Below are 24,899 nucleotides of genomic sequence, written 5' to 3' on the forward strand. Positions count from 1 at the left end.
GTTGGAGGTACTATGTCATGTGACTGATATATTAGATGGGGTGTTATATGATAAGTTGGGGTTACTCTGTCATGTGACTGATATATTAGATGGGGTGTTATATGATAAGTTGGGGGTTACTATGACATGTGACTGGTAGGGGGCGGGGTCACCGCTTTGAGGAGGGTTTTATTATCAGTGACTGACATTTAGAGGGGGCGGTGCTCTGGTGTTATGGTTGCTGGGCAGTTAGACAATAAGTGGGCGTTCTTTAGCTTTGTGGGCGGTACTAGAGCGCTGAAGGCGGGCTCGCGGTGCATACTGGGAGTAACGCTCGGCGCGCCCGCCATTTTGTTAGTGTGTGCGGCGCGGTGAGAGGCTCCGGGACACGTTGCAGCCATGTTATCCGCCGCTCAGCTGCTGGATGAGCTTATGGGCCGGGACCGGAACCTGGCACCGGATGAGAAGCGATGTAACGTACGCTGGGATGATGAGAGTGTGAGTACGGCCTTGTCCGGGGGCCGCGTGAGGAGGCCGCGATGTCAATGTCTGCCCTCAATCTACTGTGTCCGTGGGACGTATCGCTCATATATAAGGGGACCGATGTTCTGTGTGGTTGTGTAGGGGTTAAACCACCGCGTGTCAATCAGGAGACTGGTCATAACGGTCGTCTGTGGGGATAACGGGGGTCTGTGTTAATGACGGGGATAACGGGGGTCTGTGGTTATGACCAGTCTCTGGGGGGTGGGGGTCTCTGGCGGTAATGTTCGGGATAACGGGGGGGGGGGACCTCTGGCGGTAATGTTCGGGATAACGGGGGGGGGGACCTCTGGCGGTAATGTTCGGGATAACGGGGGGGGGGATGTCTGGGATAACGGGGGGGGGGGTCTCTGGCGGTAATGTTCGGGATAACGGGGGGGGGACCTCTGGCGGTAATGTTCGGGATAACGGGGGGGGGATGTCTGGGATAACGGGGGGGGGGATCTCTGGCGGTAATGTTCGGGATAACGGGGGGGGGTCCTCTGGCGGTGATGTCTGGGATAACGGGGGGGGGGCCTCTGGCGGTGATGTCTGGGATAACGGGGGGGGGCCTCTGGCGGTGATGTCTGGGATATCGGGGGGGGGTCTCTGGCGGTGATGTCTGGGATAACGGGGGGGGGGTCTCTGGCGGTGATGTCTGGGATAACGGGGGGGGGGGTCTCTGGCGGTGATGTCTGGGATAACGGGGGGGGGGGGGGTCTCTGGCGGTGATGTCTGGGATAACGGGGGGGGGGTCTCTGGCGGTGATGTCTGGGATAGCGGGGGGGTCTCTGGCGGTGATGTCTGGGATAAAGGGGGGGGGTCTCTGGCGGTGATGTCTGGGATAACGGGGGGGGGGTCTCTGGCGGTGATGTCTGGGATAACGGGGGGGGGGCCTCTGGCGGTGATGTCTGGGATAACGGGGGGGGGGGGTCTCTGGCGGTGATGTCTGGGATAACGGGGGGGGGGGGTCTCTGGCGGTGATGTCTGGGATAGCGGGGGGGGTCTCTGGCGGTGATGTCTGGGATAGCGGGGGGGGTCTCTGGCGGTGATGTCTGGGATAAAGGGGGGGGTCTCTGGCGGTGATGTCTGGGATAACGGGGGGGGTCTCTGGCGGTGATGTCTGGGATAACGGGGGGGGGGTCTCTGGCGGTGATGTCTGGGATAACGGGGGGGGGGGGTCTCTGGCGGTGATGTCTGGGATAGCGGGGGGGGGTCTCTGGCGGTGATGTCTGGGATAAAGGGGGGGGGTCTCTGGCGGTGATGTCTGGGATAGCGGGGGGGGGGTCTCTGGCGGTGATGTCTGGGATAAAGGGGGGGGTCTCTGCCGGTGATGTCCGGCATAGCTGAAAACCGGTCTTGACTTTGTCCTTTTCACATTGGAGGTTCTGTAACAATGTATCGGTCCTAGACGATCCTCTGAGCTGGACACATCAGTAGCTGAAATGTCTCCTGTTCTGATAGTTTGTTACAATGTATCAGTGCAGGTAAAAGGCATCATTCTGGGGTCCCGGCTGTTTTACCTCAGGATTGTCTAGGCTGGATACAAGTGTCAACCCTCAACCTCTGGATGTAAACACCAATGTTTCGATCACGGACAGCAAGCAGAGCTCTTGAAATGGCGAGGCTTGTAGAAGCAGGTCTGTTAGAAGACTTGAGGCGGGTGTAGATGTGTGGACCTGGTATTAGATGGCGGGAACATCTGCTCTGTGATTGGTGGGAGTGCAATGATGGCCGCCGGCTGGTCTCCCTGTGTAAGTGATTCTGTCAGGGATTGCCGGGTGCATCCAGCAGTGGAGATCACGTGTAATGTCTGCGGCCGTGGTGAACTACAACTCCCAGCCTTCCCCTGACAGTGGCTGCAGAGCCAGGGCTTCTCAGTGGCTGTCACTCGTGGCCGGTCAGTGTCCAGTTTTGAGTGCTGAAGATGCTGTTGTGGTGGCAGTTCCTCGCCCGGTGACACTTGCAGCGCTCTGATACATATATATATGATTGTGTAAGTAACGGTGACTTCTTCTCCCCGGCAGGTGTGTAAGCATTATCTGTGCGAGTTCTGTCCTGCCGAGCTCTTCACTAACACCAGGTCGGATCTGGGTATGTATCCGGGGGAGGGGCTCCTTACTGCTGTCCTGCGTCTGACCCCGTTACATCCTCCACACGTGTAACATTCTCTTTATCAGGTGGTTGAGCAGGTTCCGTTGCATTCGGTGAATGTTGTGTGACACCTGCTGAACCACAATATGGAGGCCTCGTATAGCTTCTTTTATTAACCCCTTAAAGGGGCTCTGTCAACAGGTTCTCTAATCCCTATCTCCTATTGCATGGGATCGGCGCTGCAATGTAGAGAACAGGAACGTTTTTATTTTATTTTTTTTAAACGTTCATTTTTGGCCAAGTTATGAGCTATTTTATATTTATGCAAATGAGGTTTGAAATGGACAACTGGGCGTGTTATTTTTCGTATGTCCAACTGGGCGTGTATTGTGTTTTTAACTGGGCGTGTTTACGTGTATGATGCTGACCAATCAGTGACCAGTCAGCGTCACACTCCTCTACATTCATTTACACAGCAAATAGTGTTCTTACTAGAACGATGTGCAGCCACATACACAAGTGTCCTGATAATGAATACACATTAGCCTGGACGTCATGTGTATTCACAATCCTGACACTTCTGAATCCTTTCTGTGAGATTCCAGCAAGCCACGCGTAATCTCGCGAGATTACGAGGTAAACGAGATTTTGTTTCCCTTGCTGGAATCTCACAGAAAGGATTCAGAAGTGTCAGGATTGTGAATACACATGACGTCCAGGCTGGAGGTCATGTGTATTCATTATCAGGACACTGGTATGTGGCTGCACATCGCTGCTGTGTAAATGAATGTAGAGGAGTGTATGATGCTGACTGGTCACTGATTGGTCAGCATCATACACGTGAACACGCCCAGTTAAAAACACAATACACGCCCAGTTGGACATACGAAAAAACACGCCCAGTTGTCCATTTCAAACCTCATTTGCATAAATATAAAATAGCTCATAACTTGGCCAAAAATGAACGTTTTTCAAAAAAACAAACGTTCCTGTTCTCTACATTGCAGCGCCGATCCCATACAATAGGAGATAGGGGTTTCAGAATCTGGTGACGGAGCCTCTTTAAGGACGTGGTCAATTTTGGCATTGGGGACAGAATAATTTTTTTATATTTCCCTCTTTGCATCCCGACACTCGTAACTTTTTTTAAATTATTTTGTATGACGTACTTTATGTAGGGGACATTTTTTTGGTACAAATATATCATCGTTTTAAGCAGTTCCGCTGCAGTTTTAATATATATATATTTTTTACACTCTACACCGATCATCATAAATAATGTTATACAGGATGTTACGGGCGCGGCGATACCAAATATGTCTATTTCATGTTTTGGGACTTACATTTGAAAAAGTTTATTGCAAAAAATGTGTATTGTTTTTATTTATTTATTTTTTAAAATTTATTTAACAATTTTTTTTTTATTTTTTTTTTTTACATTAATGTAACTTTTTTGTAATCGCATAAAGGGATTTTTTATTTTTTGATTTTTTTGACTGTAATGTACTGGCATATATCTGTATACTGATAGTACACTGGCATATATCTATATACTGATAGTACACAGGCATATATCTATATACTGATAGTACACAGGCATATATCTATATACTGATAGCACACAGGCATATATCTATATACTGATAGTACACAGGCGTATATCTATATACTGATAGTACACAGGCGTATATCTATATACTGATAGCACACAGGCATATATCTATACTGATAGCACACAGGCATATATCTATATACTGATAGCACACAGGCATATATCTATATACTGATAGTACACCGGCATATATCTATATACTGATAGTACACAGGCATATATCTATATACTGATAGTACACAGGCATATATCTATATACTGATAGCACACAGGCATATATCTATATACTGATAGCACACAGGCATATATCTATACACTGATAGCACACAGGCGTATATCTATATACTGATAGTACACAGGCGTATATCTATATACTGATAGCACACAGGCATATATCTATATACTGATAGCACACAGGCATATATCTATATACTGATAGTACACCGGCATATATCTATATACTGATAGCACACAGGCATATATCTATATACTGATAGTACACAGGCATATATCTATATACTGATAGCACACAGGCATATATCTATATACTGATAGTACACAGGCATATATCTATATACTGATAGCACACAGGCGTATATCTATATACTGATAGCACACAGGCATATATCTATATACTGATAGCACACCGGCATATATCTATATACTGATAGCACACAGGCATATATCTATATACTGATAGTACACAGGCATATATCTATATACTGATAGCACACAGGCATATATCTATATACTGATAGTACACAGGCGTATATCTATATACTGATAGCACACAGGCGTATATCTATATACTGATAGTACACAGGCATATATCTATATACTGATAGCACACAGGCATATATCTATATACTGATAGCACACAGGCATATATCTATATACTGATAGCACACAGGCATATATCTATATACTGATAGCACACAGGCATATATCTATATACTGATAGCACACAGGCATATATCTATATACTGATAGTACACAGGCATATATCTATATACTGATAGCACACAGGCATATATCTATATACTGATAGCACACAGGCATGTATCTATATACTGATAGCACACAGGCATATATCTATATACTGATAGTACACCGGCATATATCTATATACTGATAGCACACAGGCATATATCTATATACTGATAGTACACAGGCATATATCTATATACTGATAGTACACAGGCGTATATCTATATACTGATAGCACACAGGCGTATATCTATATACTGATAGCACACAGGCATATATCTATATACTGATAGCACACAGGCATATATCTATATACTGATAGTACACAGGCATATATCTATATACTGATAGCACACAGGCATATATCTATATACTGATAGCACACAGGCATATATCTATATACTGATAGCACACAGGCATATATCTATATACTGATAGCACACAGGCATATATCTATATACTGATAGCACACAGGCATATATCTATATACTGATAGCACACAGGCATATATCTATATACTGATAGCACACAGGCATATATCTATATACTGATAGTACACAGGCATATATCTATATACTGATAGCACACAGGCATATATCTATATACTGATAGCACACAGGCATGTATCTATATACTGATAGCACACAGGCATATATCTATATACTGATAGTACACCGGCATATATCTATATACTGATAGCACACAGGCATATATCTATATACTGATAGCGCACAGGCATATATCTATATACTGATAGTACACAGACATATATCTATATACTGATAGTACACAGGCATATATCTATATACTGATAGCACACAGGCATACATCTATATACTGATAGTACACAGGCATATATCTATACACTGATAGTACACAGGCATATATCTATATACTGATAGTACACAGGCATATATCTATATACTGATAGCACACAGGCATATATCTATATACTGATAGCACACAGGCATATATCTATATACTGATAGTACACAGGCATATATCTATATACTGATAGCACACAGGCATATATCTATATACTGATAGTACACAGGCATATATCTATATACTGATAGTACACAGGCATATCTATATACTGATAGCACACAGGCATATATCTATATACTGATAGCACACAGGCATATATCTATACACTGATAGCACACAGGCATATATCTATATACTGATAGTACACAGGCATACATCTATATACTGATAGTACACAGGCATATATCTATATACTGATAGTACACAGGCATATATCTATATACTGATAGCACACAGGCATATATCTATACACTGATAGTACACAGGCATATATCTATATACTGATAGCACACAGGCATATATCTATATACTGATAGTACACAGGCATATATCTGTATACTGATAGTACACAGGCATATATCTATATACTGATAGTACACAGGCATATATCTGTATACTGATAGTACACAGGCATATATCTATATACTGATAGTACACAGGCATATATCTATATACTGATAGTACACAGGCATATATCTATATACTGATAGTACACAGGCATATATCTATATACTGATAGTACACTGGCATATATCTATATACTGATAGTACACAGGCATATATCTATATACTGATAGCACACAGGCATATATCTATATACTGATAGCACACAGGCATATATCTATATACTGATAGCACACAGGCATATATCTATATACTGATAGCACACAGGCATACATCTATATACTGATAGGGCTTACTGAGGTCTGTCCTAACAACTGTCTGTGTACTAACTACAGGAAATATGGTCAGACAGTCCTTCACTGGACCCTGGGCTGTCTGGCCATACAAGTTTTGGGCATTGATCGTGTCAAGGATTTTCTGTGATTCAATCACAGTGCAGTTCCCCCTCCTCTTATTTAATTAGAAAGCTGTGATCAGCTTTGATCGAGGCATTCAAGGGGTTAACGGCGGAGAGAAGCGGTTTATCGTTTCTAGGTTCCTCTTCGCCGTGTGTTACAGCCGGGGCCCCGCTCCCGATCGTGCGCAGACAGGGCTGTCGACAACCAGTTAAATGGCTCCGTCATGTGACACGTTCACTTTAAAGGGATTCTCCAGTCCATCCCTGTGTTTTGTGACGAGGCTCCCGGGGTATTTACATTGGTGGTTGTGTTTTGTATTTCCACCCAATCATTTCATTTGTCTTTTATCTGCAGGTCCTTGTGAAAAGATCCACGACGAGAACCTTCGTAAGCAGTGAGTGTTGTCGCACTTGGTCGTGCACTTGTGTTTTCGGTTTGTCGGCGCGGTCGTCTCACCTGTCGCCTGTTTTATGCTGTAGGTATCAGAAGAGCTCGCGATTCTTGAAGGTCGGTTATGAACGGGAGTTTCTGCGCTACTTACAAAGCTTACTAGCCGAGGTGGAACGCAGGATTCGCAGGGGTCACGCACGCTTGGCTCTGTCTCAGAATCAGCAAGCGTCCGGCGTAAGTATCTATACTGAGCAGAGCGTATATAGTCACATAGGCACTTGTCTCAGAAGGGGCTTAGCTGGTGGCCAACACAGAACCAGACTTCTCCTCCTGAGCGGCGTGTACTTGGCGCATCGGGATGAGTAGTGTCGTCCTGTGTGACAGCCGGTGTCCGCGCGCCACTGAGCGTAACACACAGCCGCAGCCTCGCTCTATCGGCAGAGAGAAACCTTCTCTCCGCCATTAACCCCTTGATCAAAGCTGATCGCGGCACTCAAAGCCAAAGTGAGAAGGGGGTCTCCCAGGGGAAATCTCTGTGATGCTATCAATGGCTATATCTCAGGGCTGTCTGACCATATTTCCTGTTGAGGGCATACTTGGGTACGTCCTAACTTCCTGTGTGCTATCAGTATATAGATATATGCCTGTGTACTATCAGTATATAGATATATGCCTGTGTACTATCAGTATATAGATATATGCCTGTGTACTATCAGTATATAGATATATGCCTGTGTACTATCAGTATATAGATATATGCCTGTGTGCTATCAGTATATAGATATATGCCTGTGTGCTATCAGTATATAGATATATGCCTGTGTACTATCAGTATATAGATATATGCCTGTGTACTATCAGTATATAGATATATGCCTGTGTACTATCAGTATATAGATATACGCCTGTGTGCTATCAGTATATAGATATATGCCAGTGTGCTATCAGTGTATAGATGTATGCCTGTGTACTATCAGTATATAGATATATGCCTGTGTGCTATCAGTGTATAGATATATGCCTGTGTACTATCAGTATATAGATATATGCCTGTGTACTATCAGTATATAGATATATGCCCATGTATGCCTGTGTACTATCAGTATATAGATATATGCCTGTGTACTATCAGTATATAGATATATGCCTGTGTACTATCAGTATATAGATATATGCCTGTGTACTATCAGTATATAGATATATGCCCATGTATGCCTGTGTACTATCAGTATATAGATTTATGCCTGTGTACTATCAGTATATAGATACATGCCTGTGTATTATCAGTATATAGATATATGCCTGTGTGCTATCAGTATATAGATATATGCCTGTGTGCTATCAGTATATAGATATATGCCTGTGTACTATCAGTATATAGATATATGCCTGTGTACTATCAGTATATAGATATGTGCCTGTGTGCTATCAGTATATAGATATATGCCTGTGTACTATCAGTATATAGATATATGCCTGTGTACTATCAGTATATAGATATATGCCTGTGTGCTATCAGTATATAGATGTATGCCTGTGTACTATCAGTATATAGATATATGCCTGTGTACTATCAGTATATAGATACATGCCTGTGTACTATCAGTATATAGATATATGCCGGTGTACTATCAGTGTATAGATATATGCCTGTGTGCTATCAGTGTATAGATATATGCCTGTGTGTTATCAGTATATAGATATATGCCTGTGTACTATCAGTGTATAGATATATGCCTGTGTACTATCAGTATATAGATATATGCCTGTGTACTATCAGTATATAGATATATGCCTGTGTACTATCAGTATATAGATATATGCCTGTGTACTATCAGTATATAGATATATGCCTGTGTACTATCAGTATATAGATATATGCCTGTGTACTATCAGTATATAGATATATGCCTGTGTGCTATCAGTATATAGATATATGCCGGTGTACTATCAGTATATAGATATATGCCAGTGTACTATCAGTATATAGATATATGCCTGTGTACTATCAGTGTATAGATATATGCCTGTGTACTATCAGTATATAGATATATGCCTGTGTACTATCAGTATATAGATATATGCCTGTGTACTATCAGTATATAGATATATGCCTGTGTACTATCAGTGTATAGATATATGCCTGTGTGCTATCAGTATATAGATATATGCCTGTGTGCTATCAGTATATAAATATATGCCTGTGTACTATCAGTATATAGATATATGCCTGTGTACTATCAGTATATAGATATATGCCTGTGTACTATCAGTATATAGATATATGCCTGTGTGCTATCAGTATATAGATATATGCCTGTGTGCTATCAGTATAGATATATGCCTGTGTACTATCAGTATATAGATATATGGCTTTGTGCTATCAGTATATAGATATATGCCTGTGTGCTATCAGTATATAGATATATGCCTGTGTACTATCAGTATATAGATGTATGCCTGTGTGCTATCAGTATATAGATATATGCCTGTGTGCTATCAGTATATAGATATATGCCTGTGTGCTATCAGTATATAGATATATGCCTGTGTGCTATCAGTATATAGATATATGCCTGTGTACTATCAGTATATAGATATATGCCTGTGTGCTATCAGTATATAGATATATGCCTGTGTGCTATCAGTATATAGATATATGCCTGTGTGCTATCAGTGTATAGATATATGCCTGTGTACTATCAGTATATAGATATATGCCTGTGTACTATCAGTATATAGATATATGCCTGTGTACTATCAGTATATAGATATATGCCTGTGTACTATCAGTATATAGATATATGCCTCTGTACTATCAGTATATAGATATATGCCTGTGTGCTATCAGTATATAGATATATGCCTGTGTGCTATCAGTATATAGATATATGCCTGTGTGCTATCAGTATATAGATATATGCCTGTGTACTATCAGTATATAGATATATGCCTGTGTACTATCAGTATATAGATATATGCCTGTGTACTATCAGTATATAGATATATGCCTGTGTACTATCAGTATATAGATATATGCCCATGTATGCCTGTGTACTATCAGTATATAGATATATGCCTGTGTACTATCAGTATATAGATATCTGCCTGTGTACTATCAGTATATAGATATCTGCCTGTGTACTATCAGTATATAGATATATGCCTGTGTACTATCAGTATATAGATATATGCCTGTGTGCTATCAGTATATAGATATATGCCTGTGTACTATCAGTATATAGATATATGCCTGTGTACTATCAGTATATAGATATATGCCTGTGTACTATCAGTATATAGATATATGCCTGTGTACTATCAGTATATAGATATATGCCTGTGTACTATCAGTATATAGATATATGCCTGTGTACTATCAGTATATAGATATATGCCTGTGTGCTATCAGTATATAGATATACGCCTGTGTACTATCAGTATATAGATATATGCCTGTGTGCTATCAGTATATAGATATATGCCTGTGTGCTATCAGTATATAGATATATGCCTGTGTACTATCAGTATATAGATGTATGCCTGTGTGCTATCAGTATATAGATATATGCCTGTGTGCTATCAGTGTATAGATGTATGCCGGTGTACTATCAGTATATAGATATATGCCTGTGTACTATCAGTATATAGATATATGCCTGTGTGCTATCAGTATATAGATATATGCCTGTGTACTATCAGTATATAGATACATGCCTGTGTATTATCAGTATATAGATATATGCCTGTGTACTATCAGTATATAGATATATGCCTGTGTGCTATCAGTATATAGATATATGCCTGTGTGCTATCAGTGTATAGATATATGCCTGTGTACTATCAGTATATAGATATATGCCTGTGTACTATCAGTGTATAGATATATGCCTGTGTGCTATCAGTATATAGATATATGCCTGTGTGCTATCAGTATATAGATATATGCCTGTGTACTATCAGTATATAGATATATGCCTGTGTGCTATCAGTATATAGATATATGCCTGTGTGCTATCAGTATATAGATGTATGCCTGTGTGCTATCAGTATATAGATATATGCCTGTGTGCTATCAGTGTATAGATATATGCCTGTGTGCTATCAGTATATAGATATATGCCTGTGTGCTATCAGTATATAGATGTATGCCTGTGTGCTATCAGTATATAGATATATGCCTGTGTGCTATCAGTGTATAGATATATGCCTGTGTGCTATCAGTATATAGATATATGCCTGTGTGCTATCAGTGTATAGATATATGCCTGTGTACTATCAGTATATAGATATATGCCTGTGTGCTATCAGTATATAGATATATGCCTGTGTGCTATCAGTATATAGATATATGCCTGTGTGCTATCAGTATATAGATGTATGCCTGTGTGCTATCAGTATATAGATATATGCCTGTGTGCTATCAGTGTATAGATATATGCCTGTGTGCTATCAGTATATAGATGTATGCCTGTGTGCTATCAGTATATAGATATATGCCTGTGTGCTATCAGTATATAGATATATGCCTGTGTGCTATCAGTATATAGATATATGCCTGTGTGCTATCAGTATATAGATATATGCCTGTGTACTATCAGTATATAGATATATGCCTGTGTGCTATCAGTGTATAGATATATGCCTGTGTACTATCAGTATATAGATATATGCCTGTGTGCTATCAGTATATAGATATATGCCTGTGTGCTATCAGTATATAGATATATGCCTGTGTACTATCAGTATATAGATGTATGCCTGTGTACTATCAGTATATAGATATATGCCTGTGTACTATCAGTATATAGATATATGCCTGTGTGCTATCAGTGTATAGATATATGCCTGTGTACTATCAGTATATAGATATATGCCTGTGTACTATCAGTATATAGATATATGCCTGTGTACTATCAGTATATAGATGTATGCCTGTGTGCTATCAGTATATAGATATATGCCTGTGTGCTATCAGTATATAGATGTATGCCTGTGTACTATCAGTATATAGATATATGCCTGTGTACTATCAGTATATAGATATATGCCTGTGTGCTATCAGTATATAGATATATGCCTGTGTGCTATCAGTGTATAGATATATGCCTGTGTGCTATCAGTATATAGATGTATGCCTGTGTACTATCAGTATATAGATATATGCCTGTGTGCTATCAGTATATAGATATATGCCTGTGTGCTATCAGTATATAGATATATGCCTGTGTGCTATCAGTATATAGATATATGCCTGTGTGCTATCAGTATATAGATATATGCCTGTGTGCTATCAGTATATAGATATATGCCTGTGTGCTATCAGTATATAGATATATGCCTGTGTACTATCAGTGTATAGATATATGCCTGTGTGCTATCAGTATATAGATATATGCCTGTGTGCTATCAGTATATAGATGTATGCCTGTGTACTATCAGTATATAGATATATGCCTGTGTGCTATCAGTGTATAGATATATGCCTGTGTGCTATCAGTGTATAGATATATGCCTGTGTACTATCAGTATATAGATATATGCCTGTGTACTATCAGTATATAGATATATGCCTGTGTGCTATCAGTGTATAGATATATGCCAGTACATTCAAGTTCAAAAACAAAAATCTAAATGAAATATCCCTTTATGGGATTAACAAAAATTTATATAAATAATAAAAAAAAGTTTTGTTATAAGAAAAAAATAAATAAATTGTAACCATAAATAAACAGAAGCCGCAATACATAAGATGATACAGATCTATTTGGTATCGCCACGTCCGTAACAACCTGTACAATAAATGGGTGACGTTATTTATGATGACCGGTGACTGTGTAAAAAAAAATAAAGGGAACTGCATTTTTTTTCCTACGTTTTTGCCAAAATAAAAATGTATATAAATTTAACGATAATGTCAATGTACCAAAAAAATGTCCCGCACATAAAGTACAACTCGTCCCGCGAAAAACATTCTCCTACGACTACCTCGTGGGAAAAAGTTATAAGCGCCGGGATACAAAGAGGGAAATATAAAAATAATTGTTCTGCCCTCAAGGCCAAGATTGGCCGTGTCCTTAAGGGGTTAATGTAATTTGACATTCGCAGGCTTTGGCTATTAACCCCTGTATGCCTGTAGACTGGAAACTGATGAGATACGCCGCCCGGACCTGTACATGGAAGCCGAGAGTAGACAACGGTCCCTATGAGCAGGTGACCCTGGATTCTGCAGTGTGGCCGTCATTGTGCCCGGTGTCGTCTTACAGTTCAGTCAACGGGGAGATCTTAATAAGGGGCGCCCCTCTGTGTCCCCCTGATCAATCACATCCCGGAGCAGTAGATTTGAGCAGCCACTAATTCATCCCCCATCTACTCGGGGGGTGTTGGATGAGAAGTGCTTCTAAGAGGGGCCCCGCGCACCGTCCGCTGTTACTTGTATCTGGAGAGGTCTCTTATGTTGCTGTGTTTTTTCTTTCTCAACAGTCTGTTGGGCCGGCGGGAAAGAATGAGGAGAAAGTCCAAGTGCTGACTGATAAAATCGAGGGCTTGCTGCAGCAGGTAATGAGAGCCGACCGCGACCTACGATCTGTAACCGCGACCTACGATCTGTGACCGCGACCTACGATCTGTGACCGCGACTGCCGGCTTTTTTTATTTTTTTTATTTTCCATGTTGCAAACAGAAGTAACAAGAATACAGAAAAACATAAATTGTGCACGTGAGAAAGTAGTGTAAGGTTCCTGTCCTTATAGATGTAATTATAGTGTCCGCATTACCACCGGGATTATACAAAACCCAAATTAACCCCTTCCCGCCGCAGCCATTTTTCACATTTTCATTTTTTCCTCCCCACCTGCCAAAAGCCATAGCTTTTTTTTTTTTTCCGTCAATCTAGTCCTACGAGGGCTTGTCTTTTGCAGGACGAGTTGTCGTTTTTTATTGTGCCGTATAATGTACTAGGAAACGGGGGAGAAATTATTTGTGAGGTAGAAAATGAAAAAAACAGCGATTCCTCCATTATTGTTTGCGCTTGGTTTTTACGGAATTCACTGCGCGATTATTCTGTGGGTCAGTACAAGTGTAAATAATAAAGTGTATTTTCGTGTCGCCAAATTCTGAGACACTTTTTTTTTTTTTTTTTGTCCCCCTCGGGGACTTCAACCAGCGATCGTTAGCACTATATACTGCAATACTAATATATAGCAGTATATCGTGATTCTCACAGGCCGGAGGCAGCGCTTAATAGGAGCACAAAGATGGCAGCCATAGCAACCATCGCCAACCTGCAATTTCATGCGATGAGCTGTTAGAGGGGCTCACCCCCCCCTCTTTCTAACTATTTAAATGCTGTGGTCGCTATTGACTGGCATTTCATGAGTTAAACGAGCGCGATCCCACTCGTTACTCTGAAGTGTCGGCTGTGACAAACAGGTGACAGCGGCGTTGCGTGGAGCGGGTTCACTCTGTCAGCCCATTCCATAACCCCCTACCCGACTTTGGAGAATGGATACGTCAAATGTCGGGAAGGGGTTAAGGGGGAGAAAGAAACACAGAGATACAATGTAATGTAGCGGCTGTCACTCGGATCACGTCTAGAACAGGAGTGTAATAAGTTATTTACCAAACCAAGAGGTCCATTGCTGAGGAGCCGTCACTGTGGATTACACATCATGGGAGTGATCAGGATCCGCAGAGATCAGCCGGGGTCTGATGGTTTATAGAATTTATCTGGACGTCCTCTGTTGTTTCATAAGAGAGAATCGTATTTACAAGAGACTTCCGGGCCACGTCTGCCATCCAATGCATTGCAGTTGTTTTCCTGGCTAAAAATGAAGGTTCTTGTAGGAATACGTGTGTGATTTGTCCGATGTTCCTCTAAAATGCCATAGTGCTATTTTTGGTTCATTTGGTATAGGAAGGGATATCGGGACGGAGAAAGCAGAAATATAAGGGCAATCCCATGCCAAGTGCCAGAAATCTGCCTCCAAACGAGAAGACCTGTAGAAGCGGGAATTGTGCTCATACGGAATAATGTAATGGGAGTAAGATCAGCCGGGAATTAATCCAGGGTGACCGTCACATGGGATCTCGGCATATCAGACTTACCAAGGGAAAGATCCGGGATCTGAGACCCCCATTTATCAAATCCCAGCAGTGGAGTTGAAGCCACTTTGGCTGACAGGAGATGGGGGAATAACGCCGGGATTAGGCCTTTAGGTCCTTGTGATTTTAAACGACCTATCAGGGGGTACCTAGAAACGGTGGTCTCTGCTGCTGCCGTCTTATGTTTATAGCATTGCCGGCCCACCTATAGAAAAACAGACCGCACCAGCCCTCGTATATGCTCCGTTCTCTAAGTGTAGAACGAATGTTCTGCTGCTTTCTGGGAGACTGCGGGTCAATTCCTTCTCAACGTCCTTGTTTACATCCAATATTTCTCATCCCTGCATAGATTATATATAGTGCGTTACAGCTCTCGTATAATATTTCTCATCCCTGCATAGATTATATATAGTGCGTTACAGCTCTCGTATAATATTTCTCGTCCCTGCATAGATTATATATAGTGCGTTACAGCTCTCGTATAATATTTCTCATCCCTGCATAGATTATATATAGTACGTTACAGCTCTCGTAAAATATTTCTCATCCCTGTATAGATTATATATAGTGCGTTACATCTCTCGTATAATATTTCTCATCCCTGTATAGATTATATATAGTACGTTACATCTCTCGTATAATATTTCTCATCCCTGTATAGATTATATATAGTGCGTTACATCTCTCGTATAATATTTCTCGTCCCTGCATAGATTATATATAGTACGTTACAGCCCTCGTATAATATTTCTCATCCCTGCATAGATTATATATAGTGCGTTACAGCTCTCGTATAATATTTCTCGTCCCTGTATAGATTATATATAGTGCGTTACAGCTCTCGTATAATATTTCTCATCCCTGCATAGATTATATATAGTGCGTTACAGCTCTCGTATAATATTTCTCATCCCTGCATAGATTATATATAGTGCGTTACAGCTCTCGTATAATATTTCTCATCCCTGCATAGATTATATATAGTGCGTTACAGCTCTCGTATAATATTTCTCATCCCTGCATAGATTATATATAGTACGTTACAGCTCTCGTAAAATATTTCTCATCCCTGCATAGATTATATATAGTGCGTTACAGCTCTCGTATAATATTTCTCGTCCCTGCATAGATTATATATAGTGCGTTACAGCTCTCGTATAATATTTCTCGTCCCTGCATAGATTATATATAGTGCGTTACAGCTCTCGTATAATATTTCTCATCCCTGTATAGATTATATATAGTGCGTTACAGCTCTCGTATAATATTTCTCATCCCTGCATAGATTATATATAGTGCGTTACAGCTCTCGTATAATATTTCTCGTCCCTGTATAGATTATATATAGTGCGTTACAGCTCTCGTATAATATTTCTCATCCCTGTATAGATTATATATAGTGCGTTACAGCTCTCGTATAATATTTCTCATCCCTGCATAGATTATATATAGTGCTTTACATCTCTCGTATAATATTTCTCATCCCTGTATAGATTATATATAGTACGTTACAGCTCTCGTATAATATTTCTCGTCCCTGCATAGATTATATATAGTGCGTTACAGCTCTCGTATAATATTTCTCGTCCCTGCATAGATTATATATAGTGCGTTACAGCTCTCGTATAATATTTCTCGTCCCTGCATAGATTATATATAGTGCGTTACAGCTCTCGTATAATATTTCTCATCCCTGCATAGATTATATATAGTGCGTTACAGCTCTCGTATAATATTTCTCATCCCTGCATAGATTATATATGGTGCGTTACAGCTCTCGTATAATATTTCTCATCCCTGTATAGATTATATATGGTGCGTTACAGCTCTCGTATAATATTTCTCATCCCTGCATAGATTATATATAGTGCGTTACAGCTCTCGTATAATATTTCTCATCCCTGCATAGATTATATATAGTGCGTTACAGCTCTCGTATAATATTTCTCATCCCTGTATAGATTATATATAGTGCGTTACAGCTCTCGTATAATATTTCTCATCCCTGTATAGATTATATATGGTGCGTTACAGCTCTCGTATAATATTTCTCATCCCTGCATAGATTATATATAGTGCGTTACAGCTCTCGTATAATATTTCTCGTCCCTGTATAGATTATATATAGTGCGTTACAGCTCTCGTATAATATTTCTCATCCCTGTATAGATTATATATAGTGCGTTACAGCTCTCGTAAAATATTTCTCATCCCTGCATAGATTATATATAGTGCGTTACAGCTCTCGTATAATATTTCTCATCCCTGCATAGATTATATATGGTGCGTTACAGCTCTCGTATAATATTTCTCATCCCTGTATAGATTATATATAGTGCGTTACAGCGCTCGTATAATATTTCTCATCCCTGCATAGATTATATATAGTGCGTTACAGCTCTCGTATAATATTTCTCATCCCTGCATAGATTATATATAGTGCGTTACAGCTCTCGTATAATATTTCTCATCCCTGCATAGATTATATATAGTGCGTTACAGCTCTCGTATAATATTTCTCGTCCCTGCATAGATTATATATAGTGCGTTACAGCTCTCGTATAATATTTCTCATCCCTGTATAGATTATATATAGTGCGTTACAGCTCTCGTATAATATTTCTCATCCCTGTATAGATTATATATAGTACGTTACAGCTCTCGTATAATATTTCTCGTCCCTGCATAGATTATATATAGTGCGTTACAGCTCTCGTATAATATTTCTCGTCCCTGCATAGATTATATATAGTGCGTTACAGCTCTCGTATAATATTTCTCGTCCCTGCATAGATTATATATAGTGCGTTACAGCTCTCGTATAATATTTCTCGTCCCTGCATAGATTATATATAGTGCGTTACAGCTCTCGTATAATATTTCTCATCCCTGTATAGATTATATATAGTGCGTTACATCTCTCGTATAATATTTCTCATCCCTGTATAGATTATATATAGTGCGTTACAGCTCTCGTATAATATTTCTCATCCCTGCATAGATTATATATAGTGCGTTACAGCTCTCGTATAATATTTCTCATCCCTGCATAGATTATATATGGTGCGTTACAGCTCTCGTATAATATTTCTCATCCCTGTATAGATTATATATGGTGCGTTACAGCTCTCGTATAATATTTCTCATCCCTGCATAGATTATATATAGTGCGTTACAGCTCTCGTATAATATTTCTCATCCCTGTATAGATTATATATAGTGCGTTACAGCTCTCGTATAATATTTCTCGTCCCTGCATAGATTATATATAGTGCGTTACAGCTCTCGTATAATATTTCTCATCCCTGTATAGATTATATATGGTGCGTTTCAGCTCTCGTATAATATTTCTCATCCCTGCATAGATTATATATGGTGCGTTACAGCTCTCGTATAATATTTCTCATCCCTGCATAGATTATATATGGTGCGTTACAGCTCTCGTATAATATTTCTCATCCCTGCATAGATTATATATAGTGCGTTACAGCTCTCGTATAATATTTCTCATCCCTGCATAGATTATATATAGTGCGTTACAGCTCTCGTATAATATTTCTCATCCCTGCATAGATTATATATAGTGCGTTACAGCTCTCGTATAATATTTCTCATCCCTGTATAGATTATATATAGTGCGTTACAGCTCTCGTATAATATTTCTCATCCCTGCATAGATTATATATAGTGCGTTACAGCCCTCGTATAATATTTCTCATCCCTGTATAGATTATATATAGTGCGTTACAGCTCTCGTATAATATTTCTCATCCCTGCATAGATTATATATAGTGCGTTACAGCCCTCGTATAATATTTCTCATCCCTGCATAGATTATATATAGTGCGTTACAGCTCTGGTATAATATTTCTCATCCCTGTATAGATTATATATAGTGCGTTACAGCCCTCGTATAATATTTCTCATCCCTGCATAGATTATATATAGTGCGTTACAGCTCTGGTATAATATTTCTCATCCCTGCATAGATTATATATAGTGCGTTACAGCTCTCGTATAATATTTCTCATCCCTGCATAGATTATATATAGTGCGTTACAGCTCTCGTATAATATTTCTCATCCCTGTATAGATTATATATAGTGCGTTACAGCTCTCGTATAATATTTCTCATCCCTGTATAGATTATATATGGTGCGTTACAGCTCTCGTATAATATTTCTCATCCCTGTATAGATTATATATGGTGCGTTACAGCTCTCGTATAATATTTCTCATCCCTGTATAGATTATATATAGTGCGTTACAGCTCTCGTATAATATTTCTCATCCCTGCATAGATTATATATGGTGCGTTACAGCCCTCGTATAATATTTCTCGTCCCTGCATAGATTATATATGGTGCGTTACAGCTCTCGTATAATATTTCTCATCCCTGCATAGATTATATATAGTGCGTTACATCTCTCGTATAATATTTCTCATCCCTGCATAGATTATATATAGTGCGTTACAGCTCTCGTATAATATTTCTCATCCCTGCATAGATTATATATAGTGCGTTACAGCTCTCGTATAATATTTCTCATCCCTGTATAGATTATATATAGTGCGTTACAGCTCTCGTATAATATTTCTCATCCCTGCATAGATTATATATAGTGCGTTACAGCGCTCGTATAATATTTCTCATCCCTGCATAGATTATATATAGTGCGTTACAGCCCTCGTATAATATTTCTCATCCCTGCATAGATTATATATAGTGCGTTACATCTCTCGTATAATATTTCTCATCCCTGTATAGATTATATATAGTGCGTTACAGCTCTCGTATAATATTTCTCATCCCTGCATAGATTATATATAGTGCGTTACAGCTCTCGTATAATATTTCTCATCCCTGTATAGATTATATATAGTGCGTTACAGCTCTCGTATAATATTTCTCATCCCTGCATAGATTATATATAGTGCGTTACAGCTCTCGTATAATATTTCTCATCCCTGCATAGATTATATATAGTACGTTACAGCTCTCGTATAATATTTCTCATCCCTGCATAGATTATATATAGTGCGTTACAGCTCTCGTATGTTTCTCATCCCTGTATAGATTATATATAGTGCGTTACAGCTCTCGTATGTTTCTCATCCCTGTATAGATTATATATAGTGCGTTACAGCTCTCGTATAATATTTCTCATCCCTGTATAGATTATATATAGTGCGTTACAGCTCTCGTATAATATTTCTCATCCCTGTATAGATTATAGATAGTGCGTTACAGCTCTCGTATAATATTTCTCATCCCTGCATAGATTATATATAGTACGTTACAGCTCTCGTATAATATTTCTCATCCCTGCATAGATTATATATAGTGCGTTACAGCTCTCGTATGTTTCTCATCCCTGTATAGATTATATATAGTGCGTTACAGCTCTCGTATGTTTCTCATCCCTGTATAGATTATATATAGTGCGTTACAGCTCTCGTATAATATTTCTCATCCCTGTATAGATTATATATAGTGCGTTACAGCTCTCGTATAATATTTCTCATCCCTGTATAGATTATATATAGTGCGTTACAGCTCTCGTGTAATATTTCTCATCCCTGTATAGATTATATATAGTGCGTTACAGCTCTCGTATAATATTTCTCATCCCTGTATAGATTATATATAGTGCGTTACAGCTCTCGTATAATATTTCTCATCCCTGTATAGATTATATATAGTGCGTTACAGCTCTCGTGTAATATTTCTCATCCCTGTATAGATTATATATAGTGCGTTACAGCTCTCGTATAATATTTCTCATCCCTGTATAGATTATATATAGTGCGTTACAGCTCTCGTATAATATTTCTCATCCCTGTATAGATTATATATAGTGCTTTACATCTCTCGTATAATATTTCTCATCCCTGCATAGATTATATATAGTGCGTTACAGCTCTCGTATAATATTTCTCATCCCTGCATAGATTATATATAGTGCGTAACAGCTCTCGTATAATATTTCTCATCCCTGCATAGATTATATATAGTGCTTTACATCTCTCGTATAATATTTCTCATCCCTGCATAGATTATATATAGTGCGTTACAGCTCTCGTATAATATTTCTCATCCCTGCATAGATTATATATAGTGCGTTACATCTCTCGTATAATATTTCTCATCCCTGCATAGATTATATATAGTGCGTTACAGCTCTCGTATAATATTTCTCATCCCTGTATAGATTATATATAGTACGTTACAGCTCTCGTATAATATTTCTCATCCCTGCATAGATTATATATAGTGCGTTACAGCTCTCGTATAATATTTCTCATCCCTGTATAGATTATATATAGTACGTTACAGCTCTCGTATAATATTTCTCATCCCTGCATAGATTATATATAGTGCGTTACAGCTCTCGTATAATATTTCTCATCCCTGCATAGATTATATATAGTGCGTAACAGCTCTCGTATAATATTTCTCATCCCTGCATAGATTATATATAGTGCTTTACATCTCTCGTATAATATTTCTCATCCCTGCATAGATTATATATAGTGCGTTACAGCTCTCGTATAATATTTCTCATCCCTGCATAGATTATATATAGTGCGTTACAGCTCTCGTATAATATCTCTCATCCCTGCATAGATTATATATAGTGCGTTACAGCTCTCGTATAATGAGCTGTTATTTACCATTAAACCTTTCCTTACAGATCGAGGAGCTGGGCTCAGAAGGGAAAGTAGAAGAGGCTCAGGGAATGATGAAACTTGTTGAACAGTTGAAGGAAGAGCGAGAACTTCTCAAGTCTACGACCTCGGTGAGTGATGCCGCGGTATAATGAGGTGTGTTGTCATATCCATGGTAACGGAGGCCGTGGTTCCAGTTTGACTTTCCGTTGCGAGGTTCACCCAACGGAACCCCGGAACCAAAAGCCAACGCTGATGTGAACAGGCCCTCAGTCTGGTCACGATGAAGCCCCCTAACCTTACTGATAAAGGTGGACAGACAGAACCAGTGCCAGTCTATCTCTCACTCTCTACTCTGCTAAAGAGACATGTTTGCTATTTTTTCTTGCAGACCATCGAGAGCTTTGCAGCTCAGGAGAAGCAGATGGAGGTGTGTGAAGTCTGCGGTGCCTTCCTAATTGTTGGAGACGCTCAGTCCAGAGTGGACGACCATCTTATGGGCAAACAGCACATGGGCTACGCCAAAATCAAGAACACAGTGGAGGAGTTAAAGGTGAGGATCTGGTGACTGGGCATTGAGAGGGTGAGGACCTGGTAACCGGGCATTGAGAGGGTGAGGACCTGGTGACTGGGCATTGAGAGGGTGCAGGATTTTAAGGAAACTTAGATTTAGTGGTTATGCGCAGTGTGGCCAGTAGGTGGCAGTGGAAGCTGCAGTCACATTGTGCAGTGATGGGTCGCATTATATTAGGAGTCGGACAACATTTTATTGCTCTCGAACCTTGTAGAAGCGATGCAGCTGTGATCTTACAACGCTACTAAATATAGAGCCGCCGTAAGGGAAGATCAACTCTAACCTGTAGCTTGTTATCCAGGTTTATCACGGTATGAGCCCTAAAGATTACATGTTAAATATTAACCCCCTCCTGTCCTTTCAAGCTGAATAACCTGTAGTACAATCTAGTACAGCACTTCTAAGCCAGTCATATTCATATGTTTATAGATACATCGGCTGCCACTTCTTAGTGGGGACCCCCACTTTTGGGTAAGGTGGAAGTACAAGCTGTTTGCCCCCAGTAAGATTATTTCATCAGGAGTGACATTTTTTGGGCAGGGCTCGGTCAGACAGGTTTTCAGCCTCTAGCAGCGATCTTGAGATCAGTGAGGCGTTGTGTGTTGTACTTGATGTTTTTGATTGTGAGTGTCTTGAAAAAAATCGAATATTTTATAATTTTTGTGTTAGGAAAAACTAAGGAAAAAGACAGACGAGCCCGAACGGGACGAAAGGTTGAAGGAGAAAGAAGACAAAGACCGGGAAAAAGACAAAGAAAAAGACAAGGACAAGGAACGTGACCGAGAAGAAAAAGAAAAGAAACGACGCAGAGAGGAGGAAGAGCGCGAAAAAGACAGAAGCCGTGACAAGGATAAGCGCAAAAGAAGCCGCTCCCGCAGCCGCAACTCCAGCAGAGCGTCAGAAAGGAAAAATAGCCGGTCACGTGACCACAAGAGGTCGCGGAGCCGGGAGAGGAGGAGAAGCAGGTACGTCACTGCATGGTAAATCTGGCTAGACATTGATTTTCTTAGGGTCCTTTTTTTCTGGCTGATAAGGGCCCTAAAAACGAATGCTCCTTGGTTGATCGGCGCTCGTTTTCTCCTTCCACAAGGAGCGATGATCAGTTATGTGGGGGCGAGCACTCGCTACTACGATCATTCTCATCATGACGGCAGCGCGTCCTTGTTTACACAGTGAGATCTGCTGCCAGCAACGATGCAAACAGTCGATTGAACGAGTTTGCTCATTTGTCTGATGGTTGCCATGTTTATACAAGGAAGTGATCGGGTAGGATGACATGAATGCTCGTTTGCCCAATCATTGGCCCGTGTAAACAGGTTTTAAAGGGAATGTTTCGCTAGAAAAATATATATTTATTCTTTGTTAAACTGTTAGTATATAAATGATTACACATTGTTCTAATTTTTTTTAAAAATTTCACATGTCAGGAAATATTATTAATTAGATTCTAATTTATAACATTTCCATGTGCTGGTCACTAGAGGGAGCAATTCTCAAAATTGCAGCATTGGCATGTGGTAAAGCAACCTCATTGCTTTGTGCTGCAAAATTGGAGAAGACACACTCGCTCTAGTATCCTCAAACAATCCCCCCTAGTTTATCCTGGCTAGTGCCAGGAGAAAGGAGGGGGTTGAATGTTCAAACCTCCTACGCATTGTGCCGCCATTTTTTGGAGCGAATGCAGTGTAGAAGGATTAGATACAGTGGTAATCACACAGTATAACACTAACATAACTTACTTGCTGCCTCCACTCCCTGTTCTTGCATCTGAACATATGTCCGGAAGTCGTCATCTTACTCTCCGGCCGTGTCTTCCGGTCCACATGAAAATGGCGCCGGATGTCGCTCTGCCGAAGACCTTCCTTTTGGACTGTGTGGGAGCGGCGCATGCACCGTTCCCACACAGACTGCGTACACCATAGTGAATGGAACGGCTCCCGTTCGCATTCTCTATGGGGATGTGTGTGCCGTATACCATCTCTGTATGTGTCGTTAATCGACACATACAGAGATGAAAATAAAATGGCAGCCCCCATAGAGAAGTAAAAGAGAAAAAAGTACAACACAAATAAAAATTATTTTAATGACGTACTAAAAGCAATAACATAAAACATTTTTTTT

The 24,899-nt window shown here is 40.0% G+C and overlaps 1 protein-coding gene across 3 annotated transcripts in view; it reads left to right on the forward strand.

Annotated features, from left to right (window-relative positions):
• Positions 1 to 288: 288 nt before the first annotated feature.
• LUC7L3 (LUC7 like 3 pre-mRNA splicing factor) overlaps positions 289 to 24,899 on the forward strand; it is a 29,463-nt gene continuing 4,852 nt past the window's right edge. The window contains exons 1-8 of one of the 3 annotated variants that reach the window (XM_075845551.1): positions 289 to 477; positions 2,526 to 2,592; positions 7,396 to 7,435; positions 7,521 to 7,665; positions 13,915 to 13,989; positions 22,231 to 22,335; positions 22,596 to 22,757; positions 23,448 to 23,743. In XM_075845551.1, coding sequence (XP_075701666.1) covers positions 379 to 477; positions 2,526 to 2,592; positions 7,396 to 7,435; positions 7,521 to 7,665; positions 13,915 to 13,989; positions 22,231 to 22,335; positions 22,596 to 22,757; positions 23,448 to 23,743 — 989 coding nt within the window. In that variant the 5' untranslated portion in view covers positions 289 to 378. The remainder of the gene's footprint in view (positions 478 to 2,525; positions 2,593 to 7,395; positions 7,436 to 7,520; positions 7,666 to 13,914; positions 13,990 to 22,230; positions 22,336 to 22,595; positions 22,758 to 23,447; positions 23,744 to 24,899) is intronic. The other 2 variants (XM_075845550.1, XM_075845549.1) reach the window with 2 other exon arrangements.

The sequence above is a fragment of the Rhinoderma darwinii genome, chromosome 13 (genome assembly GCF_050947455.1).
Source record: "Rhinoderma darwinii isolate aRhiDar2 chromosome 13, aRhiDar2.hap1, whole genome shotgun sequence".
NCBI lineage: Eukaryota > Metazoa > Chordata > Amphibia > Anura > Rhinodermatidae > Rhinoderma > Rhinoderma darwinii.